This window comes from Peromyscus maniculatus, chromosome 3 (assembly GCF_049852395.1).
Source record: "Peromyscus maniculatus bairdii isolate BWxNUB_F1_BW_parent chromosome 3, HU_Pman_BW_mat_3.1, whole genome shotgun sequence".
NCBI classification, from domain to species: Eukaryota; Metazoa; Chordata; class Mammalia; order Rodentia; family Cricetidae; genus Peromyscus; species Peromyscus maniculatus.
Window position 1 is genome coordinate 53,876,323 of NC_134854.1, and position 20,870 is coordinate 53,897,192.

The window sequence follows — 20,870 nt, forward strand, 5'->3', positions numbered from 1 at the left end:
ACACTGAGCACTCTCTTGGTGTGTTTGTGCAGTTTTCATGTGGAAGACTGTGTGCTGGTTAGTAGATGGACTGTCGGGGAGTCTGTCTGCTTAGCATTAGAGGCAGATTCCAATGAGGCAGCATGCTGTAGTAGAAAGGGCACAGAATGTGGAAACCCTTAGGCTTGGCATGCAGCCTCAGTTCCATCCTTGATCAACATCACAGCCCTGGACAAGGTACTTGAGCATCCTAATCCACACTGTTCTCATCGATCCGGAGATGTGTCTCTCTTGTAGGAGTGTCTCTGATGGGTCGGTCCCTCAGTTCATCAGGCAAGCCTACCACACCACGGAAGTTACTTTGAAGAACTTTCCATGCAGCTCGATTGGGAGACTCAAATATCTCTTTCCTAGGAGAAGCAAGGTGGGGAACGTCGTATCAGTTAGAAAGAAGAGGACCCTAGTAGATGACTGAGATGTTGGACTGTGGGTTACTAGACAACTTCACAAGATTGCTGTGCTCACTGAGTATGGAGCAGGCTGTGAAAGTAAACTAGTAAAGCTAGATTAATAGGCAACGTGGTAAAATGCGGTGCTATTATCTCTGAAACAATTAAACTACATTTATATAACCCTTGAGTTACTTGCTAAAGTATCCGAAGGGTCCAGAAGGTCTCTCCCTTTGAGGCCCACTTTTGTTCTTTTCTCTGGGTTTGGACCACCAGACCATAATGCTTCTCTATCTGGCTGGCGTTAAGGATGGGCTGAAACTGGCCTGAGCTCTTTACCAGCAGTGGGGGGTTGGCCTGTCTGCTGAGTCCCCAAGACCAAAGCTGCGGAGTAGACCTGGCCAACACGGTTTTGCTGGACTGAGTCATGGCACCTGGTGGAACCGATTGGGCACCATCTCCTTGGTCCCCGAACCCACTCAGCAGTTACCTTCGTTAATTCCGAGGTGGGTGGTTAGGCATTGTTAGTTTTTGCCTCTTGGGAGCTGCCTTTCTCCAGAGGGGGCGGTTATAGTGTAACAACTGTGAATTTTCAGGGCTGCCTGTCATTAGGGCTAAATTGTTTCATAACATGATAATTACTGTATCATCTAAAGTAGGGGCAGCCCGAGGAGGGCGAACAGAGCCAGGGGGTTTATTATTGGTTATCGAGAGGATGTTCATGAAAACATTCATTAGTGCTGCTGCAAAGAAAGAAAACAGGGTGTCAGCAGAGCAGGCCAGCCTAGGCAGCTTCGCCTTGCCTCCCGATGGAACGGAATTCCAGGGGCATAGTAGAGCCAGCCTATCTGGCCAGCATTGACCGTGTAGCTCGGGACAGAATTGTGGTTTGGAAATGGGCAGGCTGTGATCAGTTCTTGCTTTTGTATCTTACTGCCCTTGCAGTTCCTCTGTCTCTGATTCCCAGCACTGGCATTCCAGATGTGTCCTGGGGATCAAACTCAGGTCCCAAGGCTTGCACAGCCAGTACTTTACCCACTGAACCGTCTCTCCAGCCCCCACTGCCATGGTTTGACAGACAGAAAGACAAGTGGATTTTGCAAATGACTACACGTCTCTTTGCCTTGAAGTATGCATGTTTGGGTGTCAGATCAAGAGCCAAAAAACCTGAATTCTTCCTCCTCTGCTTCTTGCAGCACTTCTCAGAACTTCTGGATGAGTTTTCCCAGAACGTCTTGGGTCAGCTCCTCAATGACCCTTTCCTCTCAGAGAAGAGTGTGTCGATGGAGGTGGAGCCATCTCCAACATCACCAGCGCCTCTCATCCAGGCTGAACACAGCTACTCCCTGAGCGAGGAGCCCCGGGCTCAGTCACCGTTCACCCATGTGACTACCAGCGATGGCTTCAATGACGGTAAAAACCGAGCGGGACAAAACACTGGGGGCCTTAAACGCTTTGACTCTAGCTGGTTGAGAAAACAGGTGTGGGCTCTGTTATTGTCAGCATCAACATTAGCCACACACCCACTGCCTGGTGCTAAGGATGTGGTAAAAGCCAAGAGGCACAGCATATGCTCTTCTCTGTGCTAAGCTACATCTCAGTGAACTTGCTGTCCCTGAATCGTCTTGCTCTCTTTGACTTGGGCCTTGGGCAGCAGAGCAGCCCTTTGTAATCAAGCTGGCCTCTCAGTTGATGATATCCAGCAGTGCGGGAAGCCGCTTATTCTAAGGGATCATATCATTTTCCTGACAAAGGATTTTTATGGTAATTCTTATCTGGGGAAACCTCTGGAGGCATCGCGTTAACCGTTTTCCAGCATGTGCTATGACTCTCCACGTGTGGGATCTTGGTGAACGTTTCTGGACTCTCTTGTTGGTATCCCTCTCATGCCTATTCCCGTCAGCAATGCTGCTACCCGTCGTTGTTGAAGGACTGGCTTTTCTAACTCCAGAGGTGCTAAGGTGTCGTGATCACTATGCGATAAGCCTGTATTTGCTGTGTTTTCTACCTTCCCAGTTCTCCACATGTGCATGCATTCATACACAGATGTGTTCTCTCTCTCTTTCTCTGACACACACACACACACACACACACACACACACACACACACACGGATGACACAGTGAGAAGTAGTCACTAAATTGACCCCTTTGGGTTCTGCTCTGAGCCCTCTTCTGCCATCCCTTACACGCCGTGTGTGTGTGTGTGTGTGTGTGTGTGTGTGTGTGTGTGTGTGTGTGTGCGTGTGTGTGGGGGGGGCGATGTCTTTTACAGGTTGCTCCCCACATGAAGCATTTCCTCATGCTTCCCCGTGGTTAAAGGCCAATGCCTGTATCCACATGCATAAGGGAGGGGCCACTCCTACAGGGGAATCCATTACTAGCCTCTGAAATAATTAACTTGGATATCAGTAAAACACCTTTCCCCCCTCAGGACAAAGAATGTTGTGGGTGTGAAAATTTCCCATTCTTCTCTAGGATACATTCTTTCATGGAAGAATCGCACTAGTCAGTGTGGGGGAAGTGTGTGCATACAAGCTCCGTGAAAGGGATGCTGTGAAGCTGGTAGTGGGTTCTCTAGCCTGCTGGAGCCTCGCTCTGATGCTCCGATTCTCCCTCTTTTATGGGGAGTTTAGGAGCATGAGGACTTAGCCCTCTGCTGGAGTCTGGCAGTTATCCTGCCTTCCACCAGTAGGATGAGGTGTAACGCCTCCTGGGAAGAAAGGAAAAGAGAACTGAGCTGATTCTAGGACCTAATGGTGCTTTGGGGGTAAAATGAGGTGTTTACAAAACTCCGAGCAATGTCTACTGCATAGCATCCCAGCGAACCATGTTCTCCTCCTCCCAGGGCCTGCAGTGTGTTCACCTCATTTCAGAGACGCCCTCAGATCAGATGCAGAACGTGCTCTCTGCAGTGACTAGGACCCTGCTCTCCCTTAGCCTCATCACAAATGGTGTATTACTGTGACAGCATAGTACAGCGGGAGTTATTGGAAACTTACGAATTGCTTATTTCTCTGAAACCATGGAGAGTGAACCACGGATAATGGGGAGCTGCTGTATCCCCATCCCTCACTGTGCAGGCCTCAAGGAAGTCAGGTGTCTGGGTTTCAGGTTAAATTCAGGCAAGCCCTGAGTTAGTTTTATTATGTTTTAAATGGGCCACAGGTGAGTGGTTGGGCAAAGTGATTGCTAGGCTCTCTTCTACGTCTGAGATTCTTGGTGGGGATGTGCTTGCTTCATGCAAGGTTCCCTCATGTTCTTGTCTTTGCTTTGTCTATATTCGTCTCATAATTCCTCTGAAGCCTCCATCTCTAGCCCTCTTCGTTTGTGGGGTTAATCTTCAGTGTCTTATGCATTAGCTATTTATGCTGTGTAAAAAATGTCCCCTCCCAAAATCAATGTCTTAGAATGGCCATTTATTCCGTCATGATCTTTGTACATAAGTCCTCCGAAGCAATACTTGTGTGGTTTGGGTTTATAATTTATCATGAGATTGGAATCAGATGCTGGCCGAGACGTTTCCAGGCTTAGACACACCACCCTAAAAGCAGCCACCTGGAGTAGTCACAAGCCACTGGTGGTAAATTGGTTGCCCTTTATATGGGTCTCCTCGTGGGGCTGCTGGCTTCTCCCACAGTGAGAGATCTCCTGCCAGTTAGTTACCCTTCCTGTCACAGCCAGGGAAGAGACTCAGCTCCCCATCCTGGACAGCACTGATGCACTGTGGTAGGGAATTGCACAAGAGACATCTAGCTGGAGGTGCAGTCACCGGAGCCCATCTTGCATGCTGGTGGCCACACTGAAGTGACTTAGTTGTGTCTGGATTCCTTTACCTGGAATTGCTACGCCACACACTCTTTCCGTTCATTCGCCCAGTGGCTCTCATGTTTATGTTCAAGGCACTGAAGAAATATAAAGAAAAAAAAGCTTGTCCATTGCTCTCCCAGAATTTGTCAGGAGGGGAGGATTAGAAATGTACAATACACAACTGACTGTAAATACAGTGTACGTGTGTCAACTCTAGTGGAAGTTTGCACACCAGTTCCAAATTGTACACTACCACCAACTGGCTCTGGGAGGGTCATTTAACTTATCCAGCTCAGCTTCCCTGTGTGTAAAATGGGGTAAGAATGGCTTTTCATGTTTTCTTTTGAGGATTAAGTATGATAATAGGTTTCATTGCCTGCCAGGGTCTGGCTGATAGCAAGGAAGTTCTTCTTAGCTCTATTGCAGTTGTTAGTTACAACTAAGATCTGTAAGAAGGCAGGGAGACTTTGTAGAGGATTTTTTTTAAACCTTAATTTTTTTTATTTTGGGGGGCAGGAGTGTGCAGACACCACGCATGTGTGGAGGTCAGAGTAAAATCTGGAGGAGTTGGTTGTCTCTTTCCACCATGTCAGTTCCAGGAACTGGACTCAGGTCATCAGGCTTAGTTAACAGTGCCATTACCCACTGAGCCATCTTCCTGGTCCTGTGAAAGAGGATCTCTCAATTTACCAGCCTAGGAAACTTAGTAGGTACTTAATTTATTAGTAGGTTGTTTTAGTTTTGCTAGTTTTTTTATATATCAGCTAGATCCAGAGATTATAATTGTTTAGGAGGCAGAAATCAACTGTATGCATAATACTTTTTATTTGCCTGGAAATTATTAGTTATCCTTGTATTTTCAGTTACCCATGTAGATGTTGGGTCTCTTCTGTATTTTGAGCTGAGTGAGGGCAAGTTCTGTTCTCTGTCTAGCAATTAGCATGATGCTTGGTACTTTGAAGATGTTCAATGAACATTTATATCATCGAATTGTATAGCCAGTTGTTAAAAAAGAAGATACGAGAGATGGAGCATCCATCTCAGACCTGTGGGGTAATACGGTGGAGGCCATTGCTGTTTCTCTCATTGCCTCTCTGCTCACACTGCAGAAGCAGGATTCCACCAGTGTTAGCTCCCGCGGACAGCAGGTTTCCTTTGCAGGGTTAAGCGTGGTGCCAAAGAGAAGTGGGTGTGCTGTTAACGCTTGGTGGCTCATTTTCAAATTAATATCATAGCAATTATTTTGTTTTGTTTTTTGAGACAGAGTTTCTCTGTATAGTTTTGGAGCCTTTCCTGGAACTCACTCTGTAGACCAGGCTGGCCTCGAACTCACAGAGATCTGCCTGCCTCTGTCTCCTGTGTGCTGGGATTAAAGGCATGCGCCACCCCCACCTGGCTGCAATTGGTTTTTTTCTTTAGTACTGTACCTGATAGGTGCCAATCAGTGACATATGGAAAAATGAAAGGACAAGGGACTTCTAGGAAGGGAGAGAGCACTGAAATTTGAGTGGGCATGGACAGATGACATAAACAAGGGCCAGTAGAAGAGGGAGAAAGAACCAGGTGTACTTCTCAAACTTGTAGTTTGCTGTTCAGAACACCCAAGTTGAAGAGGGCTCAATGAAGTTCAGTGGACTAACTTTGCTTCAGTTCCACATGTAGGTTGTGCACCTACTATGTGTCCGACTCTAGCATAGATACTTACGAAACCCAGCAGTAAAACGTAGACCCTGCCTGTGAGGAGGAATTCAGGGTCTGATGCAAACATTATGTACCTAATACCATATTAGGCATCATTTGAGCAGTGTTCCAAGAGGAAATTAAACTGTAGGAGTTTCCAGGAGAGAGAGCACACCCATTGAGGAGTCAGGAAGAGCTGCCTGAATGAAGCAGGATTTCAGCTGGGCCTTGGCTCCCTGCCTGGACTCAGCCCCCTGGAGCCTGCTCCAGGGCCTCCGATGGAGAGCAGAAGGCCAGGACACACCAGTGCTTTGAAAACAGATCCGCAGTAAAAAGACTGTTCACAAAGCAGGTTTCCAAAGGTTCAGGGTTCCTTCCTGTTGCGTCCATTAGCTGTCTTCCTTTGTCTGTGTCTGGTCATATTGTCTCTGCTTTGTCTTCTGTCGCTGAAATCCGTTCCTCTGTGTAGTGCAGTTTGGTGTCGACATTTTTTGATGTCGTTTTTATTTGACTGATGGAATCTCACAGAACTGCATAGTTCATTTTCAGTGTATCAATTTCCTTGCTGATTTTTTCCCCCTCTGTTTTTGAACTTCCTTCTCCAGTTTACTGTTTAGCTCACTTTGGAGACTGTCCTGTCAGGGAATAGACTTCCTTAGCACACCTGCTTATTTGAGTCATCTGTATACTCATTAATTCTTGTTCAAAGAAGGACTCTGAATTCATCATGGACATTTCAGCCATCTTGGAGATTTGGGGTTTCATTATGGGGAGTTAGTAGTGTGGGAATGAGTCATGGTGAAGCTATCCCTCTGGAGGACTCTCAGAGAGCAAAGAACCAAACAGAATTGGAAGTGTGTGTCGGGGGGGATTTGGGGGCTGGGGGGTGGAGTTGAAAGTAGGAGACTCATTCAGCCCTACAGACTTTCAAAGCACAGTGAAGAAACACAACAAATACAAGACGACACCCTCTTTCCAAGGAGTCACTGGTCTTCCATTCTCGTTCTCATTGATTTACCTGTAAGATGAAGGAATTGTCCGGGCACCTAAGCTAGCGCCCAGTGTGGGAGAAACAATCGTAGATCTTGTGCAGGAGCCCAAAGGACACACTGTTGGGGCCCCCAGCTGACACCCAGTTCTGTTTGTAGCTTTTGTGCTGGCCCAGGCTGTGCTGCTGTGTGCTAAAAAGAGGCAGAGGGGGTCCAGATGGATTTTGCAAAGGGCGTACAGTCCGCAGCTCATCTTTGTGAAATTCTGGTCTGTTCTCTCATGTTTATAAGTAGGAGATGATAATGTGGGGTAGGAATTGTTGGAGCTGTTTGACGTCAGAGGCGAGGGTGATGGTGACAAGGGTGATGGCGACGAGGGTGGGCTGGTCCAGCACAGCCTCGCCTGGGTCTTAGCTTCAGTTGTGCTGCTGAGGTTTGAGAATGAGCAAGTGTGTGGTAACAATGTTATTTTATGATCTTGAGCCATACCTTGTATCCCTCCCAAGGAGGAGTCAACCCCTCCAGGTTCAAGCGTTCAGAGCACATGACTGCTCTGGTAAAGTACGATTTCTCTTTAGGAAACATGCAGATGTGCAGTGTTTAAGAACAGCGGTTGGCACCAAATCCAGTATTCCTTGCCTCTTAGTAACCAAGAGCTGAAATCGTACTAGGAGGCCTAACTTCCAGTGGTGGGTAATGAGAATTTCATCCTTGGGAAAGCCGGTGATTCCTCTCTCCTTGTCTAGTTTGACTCAGAACAAAGTCTGCTCTGCTGTAATTGCCTCTAAACTTCACAGCACCACCAGGACATACAGCTAAGTCGAGGCTTCGTCTGGAAAGTCTCCTGTTTATACATCTCCCTCTCTCCTCTGCCTTAGCCCTTCTGTCTTCTCTCCCTGTCCCTCCTAACCTTCCCTTCCTCCTGCCACCCCCCCTCCCAAGTCTCAGGGCAATCATACAGAGCAAATGGATATTTGTACCCCATCCAGTGGACGCTGGACCTCTAAAACTGTGCACAAAATATGGGGCTATTTACGTTTGTTACACTTTCCTGGTAAGAGGCTGTATTACTTTCTTTAGTTTATTGTTTACACTTATTGTATATGTGTTTGTGTGTGTGTGGTATATGTGTGTATATGTGTATATATGGTGCATGTGTGTGCATGTGTATGTATGGTGTGTGTATGGTTTGTGTGTGTATATAGTGTGTGTGCGTGCATGTGTGTATATGTATGTATATGGTGTATATGTGTATATGGTATGTATGTATGGCATGTGTGTTATATGGTGCATGTGTGTACATGTGTGTATATGGTGTGTGTGTGTGGTGTGTGTGTGTGGTGTGTGTACGGTATGTGTGCATGTGTGTATATGGTGTGTGTATGGTATGTGTGTGTGTATATGGTATGTATGTGTGTGTGTATGCCCATGTAAGGGTGTACACATCTACATGTTCCACGAATGCTGAGATGGGAGTTGGTTCTCTCCTTCCACTAAGTGGATTCTGGGGATCAAACTCAGGTCCACCGGGCTTAGCTGCAAGTGCCCTTACCCACTGAGCCATATTGTGGGCTTCAATAACTTTCTTTAGTTTCTTGAAAGAGTCTATGACCAAAAAATAAAAGGCTAAGAAGCCCTGGTCTGCTACAGCACATGACTCATCCAGTTCAGAGGTGACTGGAAACATCTCTGGAACACTGGAGCCACAAAGCTTTATGGGGCTCAGGCCACAGAAGCCAAGCCCAGGAATGTGGCTGACCTTCACGGCCATTGGAGGCAGTGTCCACCCCATTCAGCCACCTCTCCTCAGGGGACAGGCTGGTGACCAGTTGCTGAGGGCGCTTCTTGTCCATCAAAAATGTAAAGTGGAAAAAAGGAGAAAAAGGAAGAGACTAAGAGAAATTCCCCAGTACAATGTTCCTGGGTACGCTTACCATGTTGGGGTGAGCAAGCCTTGTATGCCACCCCAAGGGGTCGTCATCATCAGTGCCTATTGGGGGTCATGCTCCATTGTACTCGGATTGGGATGCTGGGTTGGTTAGTCAGTTTTCTGTGGCTACAGCAGATACCCGGTGTAGTCACCTCCTAAGGAGAGCAGTTTTGTTGGACAGCGTTGGAGGTTCCATTGTGTCCTCAGTTGCTGAGGGGTGTGATGAAATAGCATGTCACAGCGGAAATGCATGGTGGAACAAAACTGCTCTCCTTGGGACCAGAAGGTAAACAAAGGAAGACTGGGGTCCCATAAGCCCCTTGAAGAATGTATGTCCACGGACCCCAAACCTCCCCCTGGGCTGCACTTCCTATAGTTTCACCCTCTTCCTAGTGCCAGGCTGGGCACAGAAGCACACACACACTGGAGGACATGGTCCACACTATAGCTGGACTTCTCAAACTTTTCCCACTCAATGGCACCTTTTTGTGTGACTCTTGGTGCATAGGTATATAAGAGAGGCAAACAAAACAAACATTTACCATAATAAATGATAAATGGATTTTAAAACAGTTCTTTAGTATACATGTAATTTTACCATTTATTAAAGACAAAAACCAATAATCAGTTAAGGAGAATTGGCCATACTTGTTTATTTTTACATAAGCATATTTTATATAAAGCATCATATAAAGAATAATCTTTTGGGCAACCACCACAAGGTATAGTGTGTCTTCAGTGTTTTCAGAGTTGATAAGTATTTTGATTTTAAAATCATCAGTGCTAGGAATGCTGTTTTGCATGAATATGTACTCCAGCACGGCAAAAGCATGTTTAGGCCTTCTCAGAAATTACTGGAAATCCTGTCCTAATCCCAAGTCAAATTCATCTAACCTTTTTTTTTGTTTTTTGTTTTTTGTTTTTTTTTTTTTAGAAATTTATTTATTTTATATATGAGTACTCTATCTGCATGTGCGCCTTTATGCCAGAAGAGGGCATCAGATCCCACTACAGATGGTTGTGAGCCACCATGTGGTTGCTGGGAATGGAACTCAGGACCTTTGGAAGAGCAGCCAGTGCTCTTTACCACTGAGCCATCTCTCCAGCCTCTAACCAATTTAAAAAAAAAAAGAAAAGAAAAGAAAAAGAAACTCAAGTCAGAAACTATAACATCAATTTTTAAAATCAAGCATACTAACACAATAGAATCCAAAGCCACGCTAATTTGATACTTACATGCTGAAGAATGACATTGGAAAATACTAAAAGCCTTTGTTTTCTATAATTAAATCATTCTGTCTCTATAAGAGCAAGAAACTTTTTATGGACACTGAAAACACTGCAGCCTGTGACATAGGGTGTCCCTGAATTTGAGCTCAGGAGTTTGGGGCTTCAGTTGCTGGTGATTGTGGTGTAAAAGCCTACGCAGTGTGGGGTACATGCACTGTGTTCAGAACCAAAGCTGCAGTAAAGTCACTCAGGGTCTTATAAGGGAAAACATTCAATTAGGGCTGGCTTACAGTTCAGAGGTTTCGTCCATTATCATGGGAAGCCTGGCGGCACACAGGCAGACACAGAGGCTCACAGCATGGTGCTAGAGAGGTCCCTGGGAGCTCTACATCCAGATCCAAAGGCAGCAGAAAGAAAGAGGGGGCCTGGCTTGAGCTTCTGAAACCTCCAAAGCCCACTCCCTGTGACACACTTCCTCCAACAAGGCCACACCTCCTAATAGTGCCACTCCCCATGGGCCTATGGGAACCATTTTCATTCAAACCACCACAGTATAAGTTTGATTTTTAATTAATTTCTGTCTTTTATGCACCCAGAAGCCTTTTACTGTTACCTAACTTGTCGTGATCCCCACATTGAGTTATGTGACTTGCAGGTGAAGACTCTGAAAACTATGGCACAAGGCACACATTTGTTTTGTTCTGGGGGCATTCAGAGAGAACTTGATGTGGCTGCTGTCCTCCAAGGTTGTGTAAGAATAGGGTTTAAAAGTCCATAAATGATCAACAGGTTAATCAGAAGGGATATATAATGCATTTGTGCCGAGGTAACTTTATTTGGGCTGGATTCAGAGACTAACTAGCGGGCTGAAGAGATGGCGCGGTGGTTAAGGGCATGCACTGCTTCTTACAGAGGACCCAAGTTTGGTTCATAGCACTCAGGTAACTGAAAAACCACTTGTAAATTCCAGCTCCAGGGGACCAGGCCCCCTCTTCTGGCCCTCACAGGTACTGCATTCATGTGTGCATACCTATTCCCCCAACACAGACACACACACCCAATTTAAAAACTAATAATAAAAATAAATCTTTATAAGAAGACAGACTATTGCTGTTTCAGGTCTAAAAAATACAGACAGACCAGGGACATCACTTGTGACCAATTGTCCTGCTGATGAATCCACTGGGGCTTTTTAGGGTTTGCAAAAGCTAGAGATAGCTGAGGTGGGCTCGGTATTGATGCCTTCAACTTATGGAACTGTTTTCACTGTTACGAATGAAAGCAGGTCCTTGGTGAGCTGGAGGGAAGTCACTGGTGCTGGCGGGAAGTCCCTGGGGACGGTGAGACAAGCTGCTGGGGGAAAGGACGCGGGGACTGAGCACTGTGGGATGACGGGGAAACGTGGTTGTTGAAGAGTCAGAGGAGGTAATGATGGCTCATGGCTGAGGTTGCCAGAGCAGGGAAGGGGTGCACAGAGAGAGTCACCTGCGGAGAAATGAGAAGCTGTGTGACATGCATGGCAAAGAAAGTGTTATTTTTTTTTTAAGATTTAGAGCAATAGGCAGCAGGATTCATCCAGGGTTGTGTGTGTGGAAAGGGCAAGGGTGAGTCATAGGTGACTTAGGTTTCTGCTCTGTAGCCTTAGAGGGATCTTGGTGTTGACGTGTTCCCAGGAAGTGGGACCCAGAAAAAAAAGTACACAGAGATGAGATAAATAGCTAATCACATTTACTCTGTGCTGGTGTCAAGAGCATCAGTGTGAGTCATCCCAGAGGGACAGGAAAGGATGATGTGTTCATCATCTCCTTCCATACTGGGTCCTCTGCCATGGGTGGATGGTGTTTGGCCTACTTGTGTTTGGGTAGGAGAAACCAGGGGACACAGGTGAAAAACAGTGCTCCCCTTCCAACAGTGAGGTAGTGATCCCTTTGCTTAATTACCAATTGCAGTCTAGAGTAGTATAGTTAGTATAGTAGTGTAGTTAACAGCAAAGTTGACAACCACTGATCGAGTAAAACTACTTTGATTATTCACAAATAACAGCTCTATCATTGATGAAAAATAAGACATATTGACAGTTTTGTGTACATCCGTGTACTAAATTAATCTTTTCAAATCAGCCCTTTGTTCTTTGGATCTTTATGTGGTTCATGCTCTAAACACAAACAGGAGAAATCGTGAGTCTAAAAGACCACCGGTCAAGTACAGCACGGATCTCTGGAGTCATAGTGTGTAGATTTGAGTCTGGGCTCTGCCCAGATTATGAATGACGTGATCTTGGGTGGGTTGCTTTACTCTTTCATCTCACCATCCAGAACTTTAAAACGAGATATAATGTTTACCCCCACAGCACTGCTGGAGGGTTTCACTGAGTTAGTATTTATTGCGCACTTAGAACAGTGCCTGTCACTTTGCAAGCGCCAAATAAGTATCAGCCATTATTGCTATTGTTCCTTTGCGGATTGCTCTCTAATTAAATACATAATTTACCAAGTGGCTGTGATAGGAATGACAGGAGCTGAGGGGAGAGCGTCTGTGTACACAGGCACAGAAAGAACATGGAGTGACAGACAGAGCTGATTGTGTTGGTCTCGGAGGTCCGTGCAGTACAGGCTGGGTGTCTGCCAAAGACGAAGCGCAGCACGTTTTAGCTATTATGAGTTGGTCTTAAACGATGTTTCTTCATGTCAGAAACATGGATTGGTGGTCTATAGTATAGGAGTGATCCGTATTTTATTTTTTCCTATGCCTACTGGTGGGCTCAGAAAAGAACATTTATTAAAATGTAATCCTCCTAGGCTAGAGCTATATGGAACCATTGCTCCCTTGGAAAGCAGTGTGTGCACGTGAGAGTGAGCCCAGGCTGTGGGACTCTCATGTCTGCTGTACACAAGCTATACACTTTTGGGTGTTCTCTTGTTTTTAAAGTGGGAGTAATGGTTATATTAACATCTGTGGTTACTCTTAGGACTAAGTTAATATTTCCAAAGTACTCAGAACAATGCCCAGCCCATAGCAAATGCTTACATTACTGCTGGTTTTCCTATCGTGAACACCTCTTCACACCATTCTATATGGAAGTTGATTTAGAATTTAGGGCACATGGGCAGACAGGCTGTAGTTTTTTCATTATTCTGACATGTTTCACAGAATTCTTGCCCCGCAGCCTCCTGCCTTCTAGACCTCAGCCTTGGAATTTTTAAAGGAGATTATTTTTTTTTCTTATTTTATTAGTCTGGGTGTTTTGCCTACATGTGCATCTGTGCACCACTTGTGTGGAGGACATCAAGTCCTCCTGGAACCAGAGCTACAGAGAGTTGTGGGCTGTCATGTGAGTGTTGGGCATTGAACTGAGGTCTTCTGGAAGAATAGCCAGTGCTCTTAGCCACTGAGCCATCTCTTTAGGCACAGGAGATTTTTATGTGAAAAAATAGTAAGGTTGGTCAATTTCTTTAAGCATGTTCAAAGAGCAAACAAATAAAATGAAGGTTTAGAGGAGACATGTAACTTAGATACTTTCTTCAATTTATATATACTATTTAGATGATAAGTGGATACATGTAGAGCTTTTTATGTCATAGATGCTATTTGTATCAAGTGATTTCTCTTAATGTACATTTAATACTATTCTGTGTTCTGTAGCGTGCGTGTGTGTGTGTGTGTGTGTGTGTATGTGTGTGTGTGTGTGTGTGTGTTCACGCTCATGCCTGTGCATATGTCTGTGCACAAGTCTTGTGCAGTGTTACCTGGCTGTGCACATGGAAATGACTGAGGCTTTGCTCCTGATGCTGTCATTTTGTTGGCTTTAAGCAGCTCTGTCCTTTGGTCTCCAAGGCCACCTGATGTTTTAGTCATTTAGCGTCACAGTGTTGATGGTTATTCCATTCTGAGCTCAGTGAAGGACTTGTTCTCTACCATGAGACAGTGGCGTCTTTCCATCTTTGCTGATAACTGAGACTGATGCTGAGGAGATGCAGCCTTGAAATTTGACCGTTAGGGGAAGCCGTGCAAATAAAATCTGATGCTATCATGAGGTGCTTATCATCCAGAATATGCACTATTAAAATTAGGGGAGGATGTCTTTCATTTGAAATGAAACTTATTTCATTGTATGTAGATACAATTCAGGAAAACACCTTTTTTCGTTCAAAGTCTGAATTATAGAATTTAGAAAAGTTACAGACTGTAGTATTTCTTGCACTTAGTTCTCGTTCTCTCTCTCTCTCTCTCTCTCTCTCTCTCTCTCTCTCTCTCTCTCTCTCTCTCTCTCTCTCTCTCACTCACTCACTCACCAGTTATAAAATAGCTGAGGATGTGGGTCTAATTCTAAGCCTTAGTGGTCTTTTTGCCAATAAAATTCAACTACAAAACTAAGGCCCTGGGCAAGTTGCAGAGCCTACTTCTTTCCTAGTTCTATCCTTTGTTAACCTTCTACTTTTTATGTTACATTTGCAATTTTCTTTTTTCTAACTTGATATTTAATTCCACCGGGGACAAAATTTAGGCCAACAGCCAAGAATTGGGAATGCAAGCTCTCTTCTCTAATTTCAACCACACTGGAATGCTGCTCTCATCAAACTTCATATTGACTGCACTTCCTTAATCTGAAATTGGTTCTTTTACAAGTGTCTGGTGGGTCCGATTCGCCAAACTACAAATATTTATTTATTTTTATTAATCATGCATGTACAAGTCAGAGGACAACTTTTGGGAGTTGATTCTCTCCTTCCACCTTTATATGGGTTCTAGGAGTTGAACTCAGGTCACCAGGCTTGTGAGGCAAGTGCTCCGACCTGCTCAGCCCTCTCGCCTGCCCCTACAAATATTTATTGACACAATCTCCAGCTGATGACTTGGAGGAATTATTTGGAAAAACCAATGCAGTTATCTTATTGCAATAGATTCTGATGTCCTAATTCAGCCGTGTTGTATTAGCTAGTAATGCTGTCTAAGAAGCCAACTCAAACCCCATACTTGTACTTTCTGTGTGAATGTGGGGGCAAAGTCTATTCCACAGTGGTCTCCAGTTTGGTCTATAGTCAAAGGATGACCTTGAACTTTGGATCTTCCTGCCTCTACCTTTTGAATTTGAGCACTGGGATTCCCAGTGTTTATGTGGTCCTGGGGGTCAAACTTGATGCTCTAAACTTGAGTACTTGAAGTAAAAATCAGTTTATTGCTAGACTTTGTGCGTTTTTACTGCTGGGGATTGGCTGGGTGACACGGGATCGGCTCAGCAACTGTGAGCACTAGCCGTGGTCCCTCTCCTCTTAAGGCTAGAGTTGGATGGCTCGGCTCAGCTCTTCTCGGCATGCCTTTGATCTGTGAGGCTGGGTTCCTTCCTTTAGGATCAAGAGATCAGTTACCCTGGCACATCCTTCTTATGTGATAGTAAAATCCATAAGAGCGTAAGCCCAATCTTAGCTAACACATTTCAAGATTCTGCTGTATGAAGAAGCTAACGTGCCATGGGTTAGGTTAAGTCACAGGGCAAAGCTGGGGGTATTGAAAACTCATATAGCAAAAGGCACCATTGGAGGGTGTGATGGCTGATCTCGGGATAGCTTGGCTAGACCAAGATTCCCCTAGGAAAGGAGCCACGGGGCATGCGTGAGGAATGGTCTTGATTAGGTTAATTCAGGCAAAATACTTCCCTAAATACGGGTGGCACCATCCCCTTGGGTTGGGGTCCTAGACTGCCTAAAAAGGGGAAAGCTGGCTGGGCGCCACCATTCACTCTCTACTTCATGGATACAGTGTGACCGTCTGCCTCACATTCTAACTGCCATGTCTTCCCCGCCCTGATGGACTTCCCTCAAACTGTAACCGCCCAAATCCTTTTCTCTCTCAGGTTGTCTATGTCAGGGATGTTTTATCACAGAAATAGCAGAAGTAACTAATACAAAGTGGGACCCGACTGGAGTCAGCTGTGGGCCCTGTCAGCTACTCCAGCTTCCGTCTGGTAATCCCAAATCAACAGAGGAGGCAGGGCAGGCATGTCCATGTGTGACAACTGGGAATAATATTAATAGTTTCAAATATAGGCTTTTAGAAATACTATAAAAAGGTTACAGAATAAGAAAAAGGCCACAATGTTCTGAGTGATCAATTATCTTGATCTGTATTTAATGTTCAGGCGAGTTTCCTTTGCTTCTTAGTGTCTTAGTCCGTGTTTTGTTGTTTGAAGAGACACCGTGACCACAGCAACTCTTACAAAGGAAATCATTTAACTGGGTCTGGCTTACAGTTCAAAGGTTTAGTCCATTGTCGTCATGGTGGGAAGCGTGGCGGCACACAGGCAGACAGTCCTGTAGAGGTAGCTGAGAGTTCTACATCCCGACCCAAAGGAGCAGGAAGGAAGAATGAGCCACTGGGCCTGGCTTGAGGTTCTGAAACCTCAACGCCCACCCCCACCCCCCACCCCAGAGACACACTTCCTCCTACGAGGCCACACCTCCAATAATGCCACTCCCTAAGAGTCTATGGGGGGCATTTTCATTCAAATTACCACAGTCTCCTTTCTTCATCAACCGTATATTATTACACCAAGGCTTTCCCTAGTGTACTATGGAACTTTCCTTTATTATTGAAAAGGCTTTGTAAATATGTCAATGTCTGTAAACATTTCACTGTATAGATATACCATAATTCACCTCATCATCTTCACCTTCTTCGTGGATTGGTTGTTTCCCACATTTTGTCCTTCTAAATCAGAGTGTAGTGAGCATATTTATGCATAAATCTTCATCCATGTGTTGACTTGTTTCCTTCATGGCAAGAATGCTAGTAGGAACGCAGCGATCTGGGTCCAACCTCAGATGGCAGTGTGAAGGAGATTTACATATGCCAGTTTCCTCGTCTGCAGAGATGATGCCTTTGAGCGTGGGCTTCATTTTAACCCAAAGCATCGTCAGCATGGAGGACTAAACTGCAGTACTGGATTGGAAGCATGGTGGCAACGCCAGTTGTTTTTCCTCATCTAAGCTAGGGGAGCAGAGCTTGGAGTCACAACTCCTATAGTCTATAGGAGAGGATGCCTCCTTCTGCAGTCAGGTACCATTGCTGGCTCTGTAGCCTCTGCTCCCAAGACAGCAGTGATTATGTTTTCAGATAGGACCACGGGGCTGAGCATGAAGAGCAGACACTGTCCTTTCCTGTGTCCTACATGCTCTTGTCTGTTGACAACAGTTTTACTCCAATAGAAGAACCAATTTCATCTTCCTTTCGGGCTTCAAGTTCAAGTGTGCTTTCTGCACTTAATTTTGTCTGGTGCGTGTATTGTGAATTAAATTGGGACACAGTCACTTAGATTATAACAATCGGACATGTGGCCTTACCTCACCATTTGCTGGTCATTGCGTGGGGCCATTTTCCCAGGAGTGCCCCTTCCTCTTCATTTTATTATACCTAGGGCTAAATTTCTCCTTACTGTATCTCTTCCATCCTCTTCTGGTGGCAAATAGTGTTCAGTTTGGGCTGTCAGTGTGATTTCTACAGGCATCAGCTGCAGCATCTCACTGCTGAGTGAAGAAAGGGGTCCCCCCCCCCAGTCCCCGTTCTGTCCTAAGTGATCTGGACACTCTCTCTGCCTCTCCCTCCCTTCCCCATTCTGTCCTCAGCGTGCCTTCCCCGCGTCTTCCTTCCTGAGGACAGCCTTCTAGATCTGAGCCTCCTTGTGGAGAGTCAGTAGTCTTCCTTCGGCTCGTGGTTTGGTTGTTTCTATAAGCTGAGCAGGGTGCCCATCTGGCCAGCAGAACTATGTGTCAAGTACAGTGTGGTCTCCCTCCTCTGGCAGCCATTAAAAGGCCCTTTGTTCCCAAGGAGCCCCTCCTGGTCCAGGATGTCGCCCACACCCTTTGACGGAAATCCCCCCATCGCACTAGACAGACACTCGGCAGATTATAGGACTCACTCTGAAAGCAGAATGCCGCCTTGTGAGCAGGAGCCTAGCCTTTTCTGTGTTCAAAGGAAGCAGCTTATGGAGTTCAAGTTTATCTCTGTGAACTTCCACTTTTTGTCGCTATTCCCAAGCTTCTCTGTACGATTTTTCATGCAACCCCCTTTTTGTCTAAAACTGGAGCCAAATTCTTGAGTGTATGTTCATGGTGGGAACTGCTTTGCACCCCTGAACCATTTTATAGGTCGCCAAGCAGGCGGGGCTTGTTTTCAAATAGCAGAGGAACAGGTCTGCTTTGTGTGCGCCCCTTTATTAAAGCTGGTGTCCGTCCGTTGAGGGCTGTGGATTTTGGGAACTGCTGGTCTTTCCTTTTTCTCTGCATGTTTCCAGAGTCTTGGCTCTCCTTCCTTTCTCCACCCTCTGTTCGGCAGGGTCGGGCTGAGTAATTTGCTCTAAAGCAATTTGGTACTGCTTAAACTCCAGGGCAACATGTGTCCAGTGGCCGAGGAGCCCCACTGGCTCCATCTTGCTGCTTAGTCGTTACCTCTCCCCAGGCCCAGTGATCACCACGAAAGCCTCGGTAACAAGACAGAACCCAGGCTCACCAAGACCCTGCCCACCTCCCTAGATGAGTATTTTATCCATTTCAGCCAAGTAAACCCAGAACTTTCCCAGGGGTCTGTGCAGCATCTCTGGAAGTCTGGTTAAATTTGAGATGTAGGCGGGGACACAGAAGAGGGCAAAAACTAGGGAGTGGGAACCGAAAAAAGAAAGGAAGGAAAGAAGGAAGAAAGGAGACCAATCACTGTGGAGAAGTCCTCTGTCCTGAGGCCTTGCTTGCCGACCATTAACCTCTCTTTTCCTTCTTCTGACTATACTAATTTATTCTTAAATAGATAGCATGCTCACTTGGTTTGAAAACCAAATGTATAACATGTTACGCGGTTAAAAACCTTCCCTCCATCCTACTCTCTGTGTACTCAGGCCCCTCCTGCTGTGACCAGGAAGTCCAGCGCACCAGCTCCTTCCCTACGGCTGTGATGACACACCGTGACCAAGATGACCTATAGAAGAAAGGGTTTCCTTGGATGAGTGTTTCCAGAGGGTTAGAGTCCCCCGGGGCAAGGAATCCAGGCCGCAAGTGTTAGAGATGGCGTCAAGAGCAGATGGGAGCTGAGAGCTCACATCTGGAGCTGTAGGAAGACAGAGAGTGCCCTGGAAATGGCGTGCATGGGCTTTGGAAACCTCAACATCCACGCCCCCAGTCACACACTTCTTTTAGCAAGGCCACACCCCCTCAGCTTCAAGCAGCAACACCAACTGGAAATCAGGTGTTCAGACATGTGAGCCTCTGGAGGACATTCTTATGTGGACCACCACACCCGGTTTCTATCTTTTCCATGTAACCCTTCCAATGCTTCTTCAGGCTTGTTTATCATGTCTGGGCATACGCAAATGGAGATCTTTTTCTTGCTGCCCATCTCCTCATCCATGTACCTCTCCTCTCACAAACTTGTCTCCCTTTAGTCTCCTCTCGGTCGGAGCTGTGATTGCAGAGTCGTCAGTGGTCCCGTGTCTCATTTATACCCGCTGCCCAGATGCGCTCATGTGTGGCTTGTCCTTTTCCCACAGAGGAAGTGGAGAGTGAGAAGTGGTACCTGTCTGCAGACTTCCCTTCGGCCACCATCAAGACAGAGCCAATCACGGAGGAGCAACCCCCAGGGCTCGTTCCCTCAGTCACTCTGACCATCACAGCCATTTCTACTCCTTTTGAGAAAGAAGAGTCCCCTCTGGATATGAGTGCTGGGGTATATCCAGTTTTCTTCCTTATAAATATAGCTATCAAAAGGTAGAGATCTTTGGTCTCCAGTAAAGCACTTATCCTAGGAGACGCATGTGTTTGAGGGAGAATGTATGCATGCATTCATGGGTGTTTGTATGCACGAGTGTATCAAGAATATGTTATCCACGTTGATTATGGCAACTTTTGAAGGTGTTGTATAGAAAAATCAGTAGCAAAGATGATTCCATTTTTTTTTTTTACTTAATTGCCATTATGAAATTAAAAACATAGTAGAAGGAGAAGAGTTGTCCATGACATTGACTTTCATCCTGGTGGGAGAGGAATGGTTGAGGTTATGGTACAGTCCACGCCGTTCAGCAACAGGGTGACTGTGAATGCCAGTTCTACATAGACTTCTCTTTTGCTAGAACGCTGCTGAGTTGCTCTTTCCCAATCCAGGAACCTCCCACCTGCTGATTCACGCATGCCATGTTACTAGTGGAGATTATAGGAAGGCAGGAGTTCCCTCTTGCTGAAGCCCCTGGCTGCGGGAAGTAGAATTTAATTGTACTCCACATCTCCCTGAGTGTTTTCCAGTGTCTGATGATGGACCAGAATCACGCTTGTATATCTTCCAGTTCTAAGTTCAGAGCCCCAGTTATAGTGTCTCCAGAAATCTCCATGTAGTCACATCTCCTATCCGCAGGATGTAATGTCTGGTCCTGAAAAGGTAACATATTGGGAGAGCCACAGACCCATCACAGCCTCCTTGTTGAGGAGATCTGGGTTGCAGTTGACCCAGGATTCCTTTCTTACTGCCTATCTAGACGCTGGGTGGGCTCCAGAGATCTGCATCCTGAGATCTTTGCTCCAGAAGATTTGCCCAGTTGATTTATACGTGTGTGTGTGTATTGTGTATGTATGTACCACATGTATACATGAAATCACCGAGGTCAGAAGAGGGCATTGCATCCCCTGGAACTGGAGTTACAGGTGGTTGTGAGCCACTGTGTGGGTGCTGGGAACTGAACCCAGGGCTGTAAGAGCAGCAAGCACTCTTAGCTACTGAGTCACCTCTTCCGGCCTTAGTTGGTTTTGAAGTATGTATGTAACTAACGGTTCAG

At 45.8% G+C, this 20,870-nt stretch overlaps 1 protein-coding gene across 1 annotated transcript in view; it reads left to right on the plus strand.

The window, feature by feature from the left end:
• Nucleotides 1-20,870, plus strand: part of Creb3l2 (cAMP responsive element binding protein 3 like 2) — a 116,024-nt gene that overhangs the window by 63,253 nt on the left and 31,901 nt on the right. The window contains exons 2-3 of the mRNA XM_006996657.4: nt 1,625-1,841; nt 19,596-19,771. Coding sequence (XP_006996719.2) covers nt 1,625-1,841; nt 19,596-19,771 — 393 coding nt within the window. The remainder of the gene's footprint in view (nt 1-1,624; nt 1,842-19,595; nt 19,772-20,870) is intronic.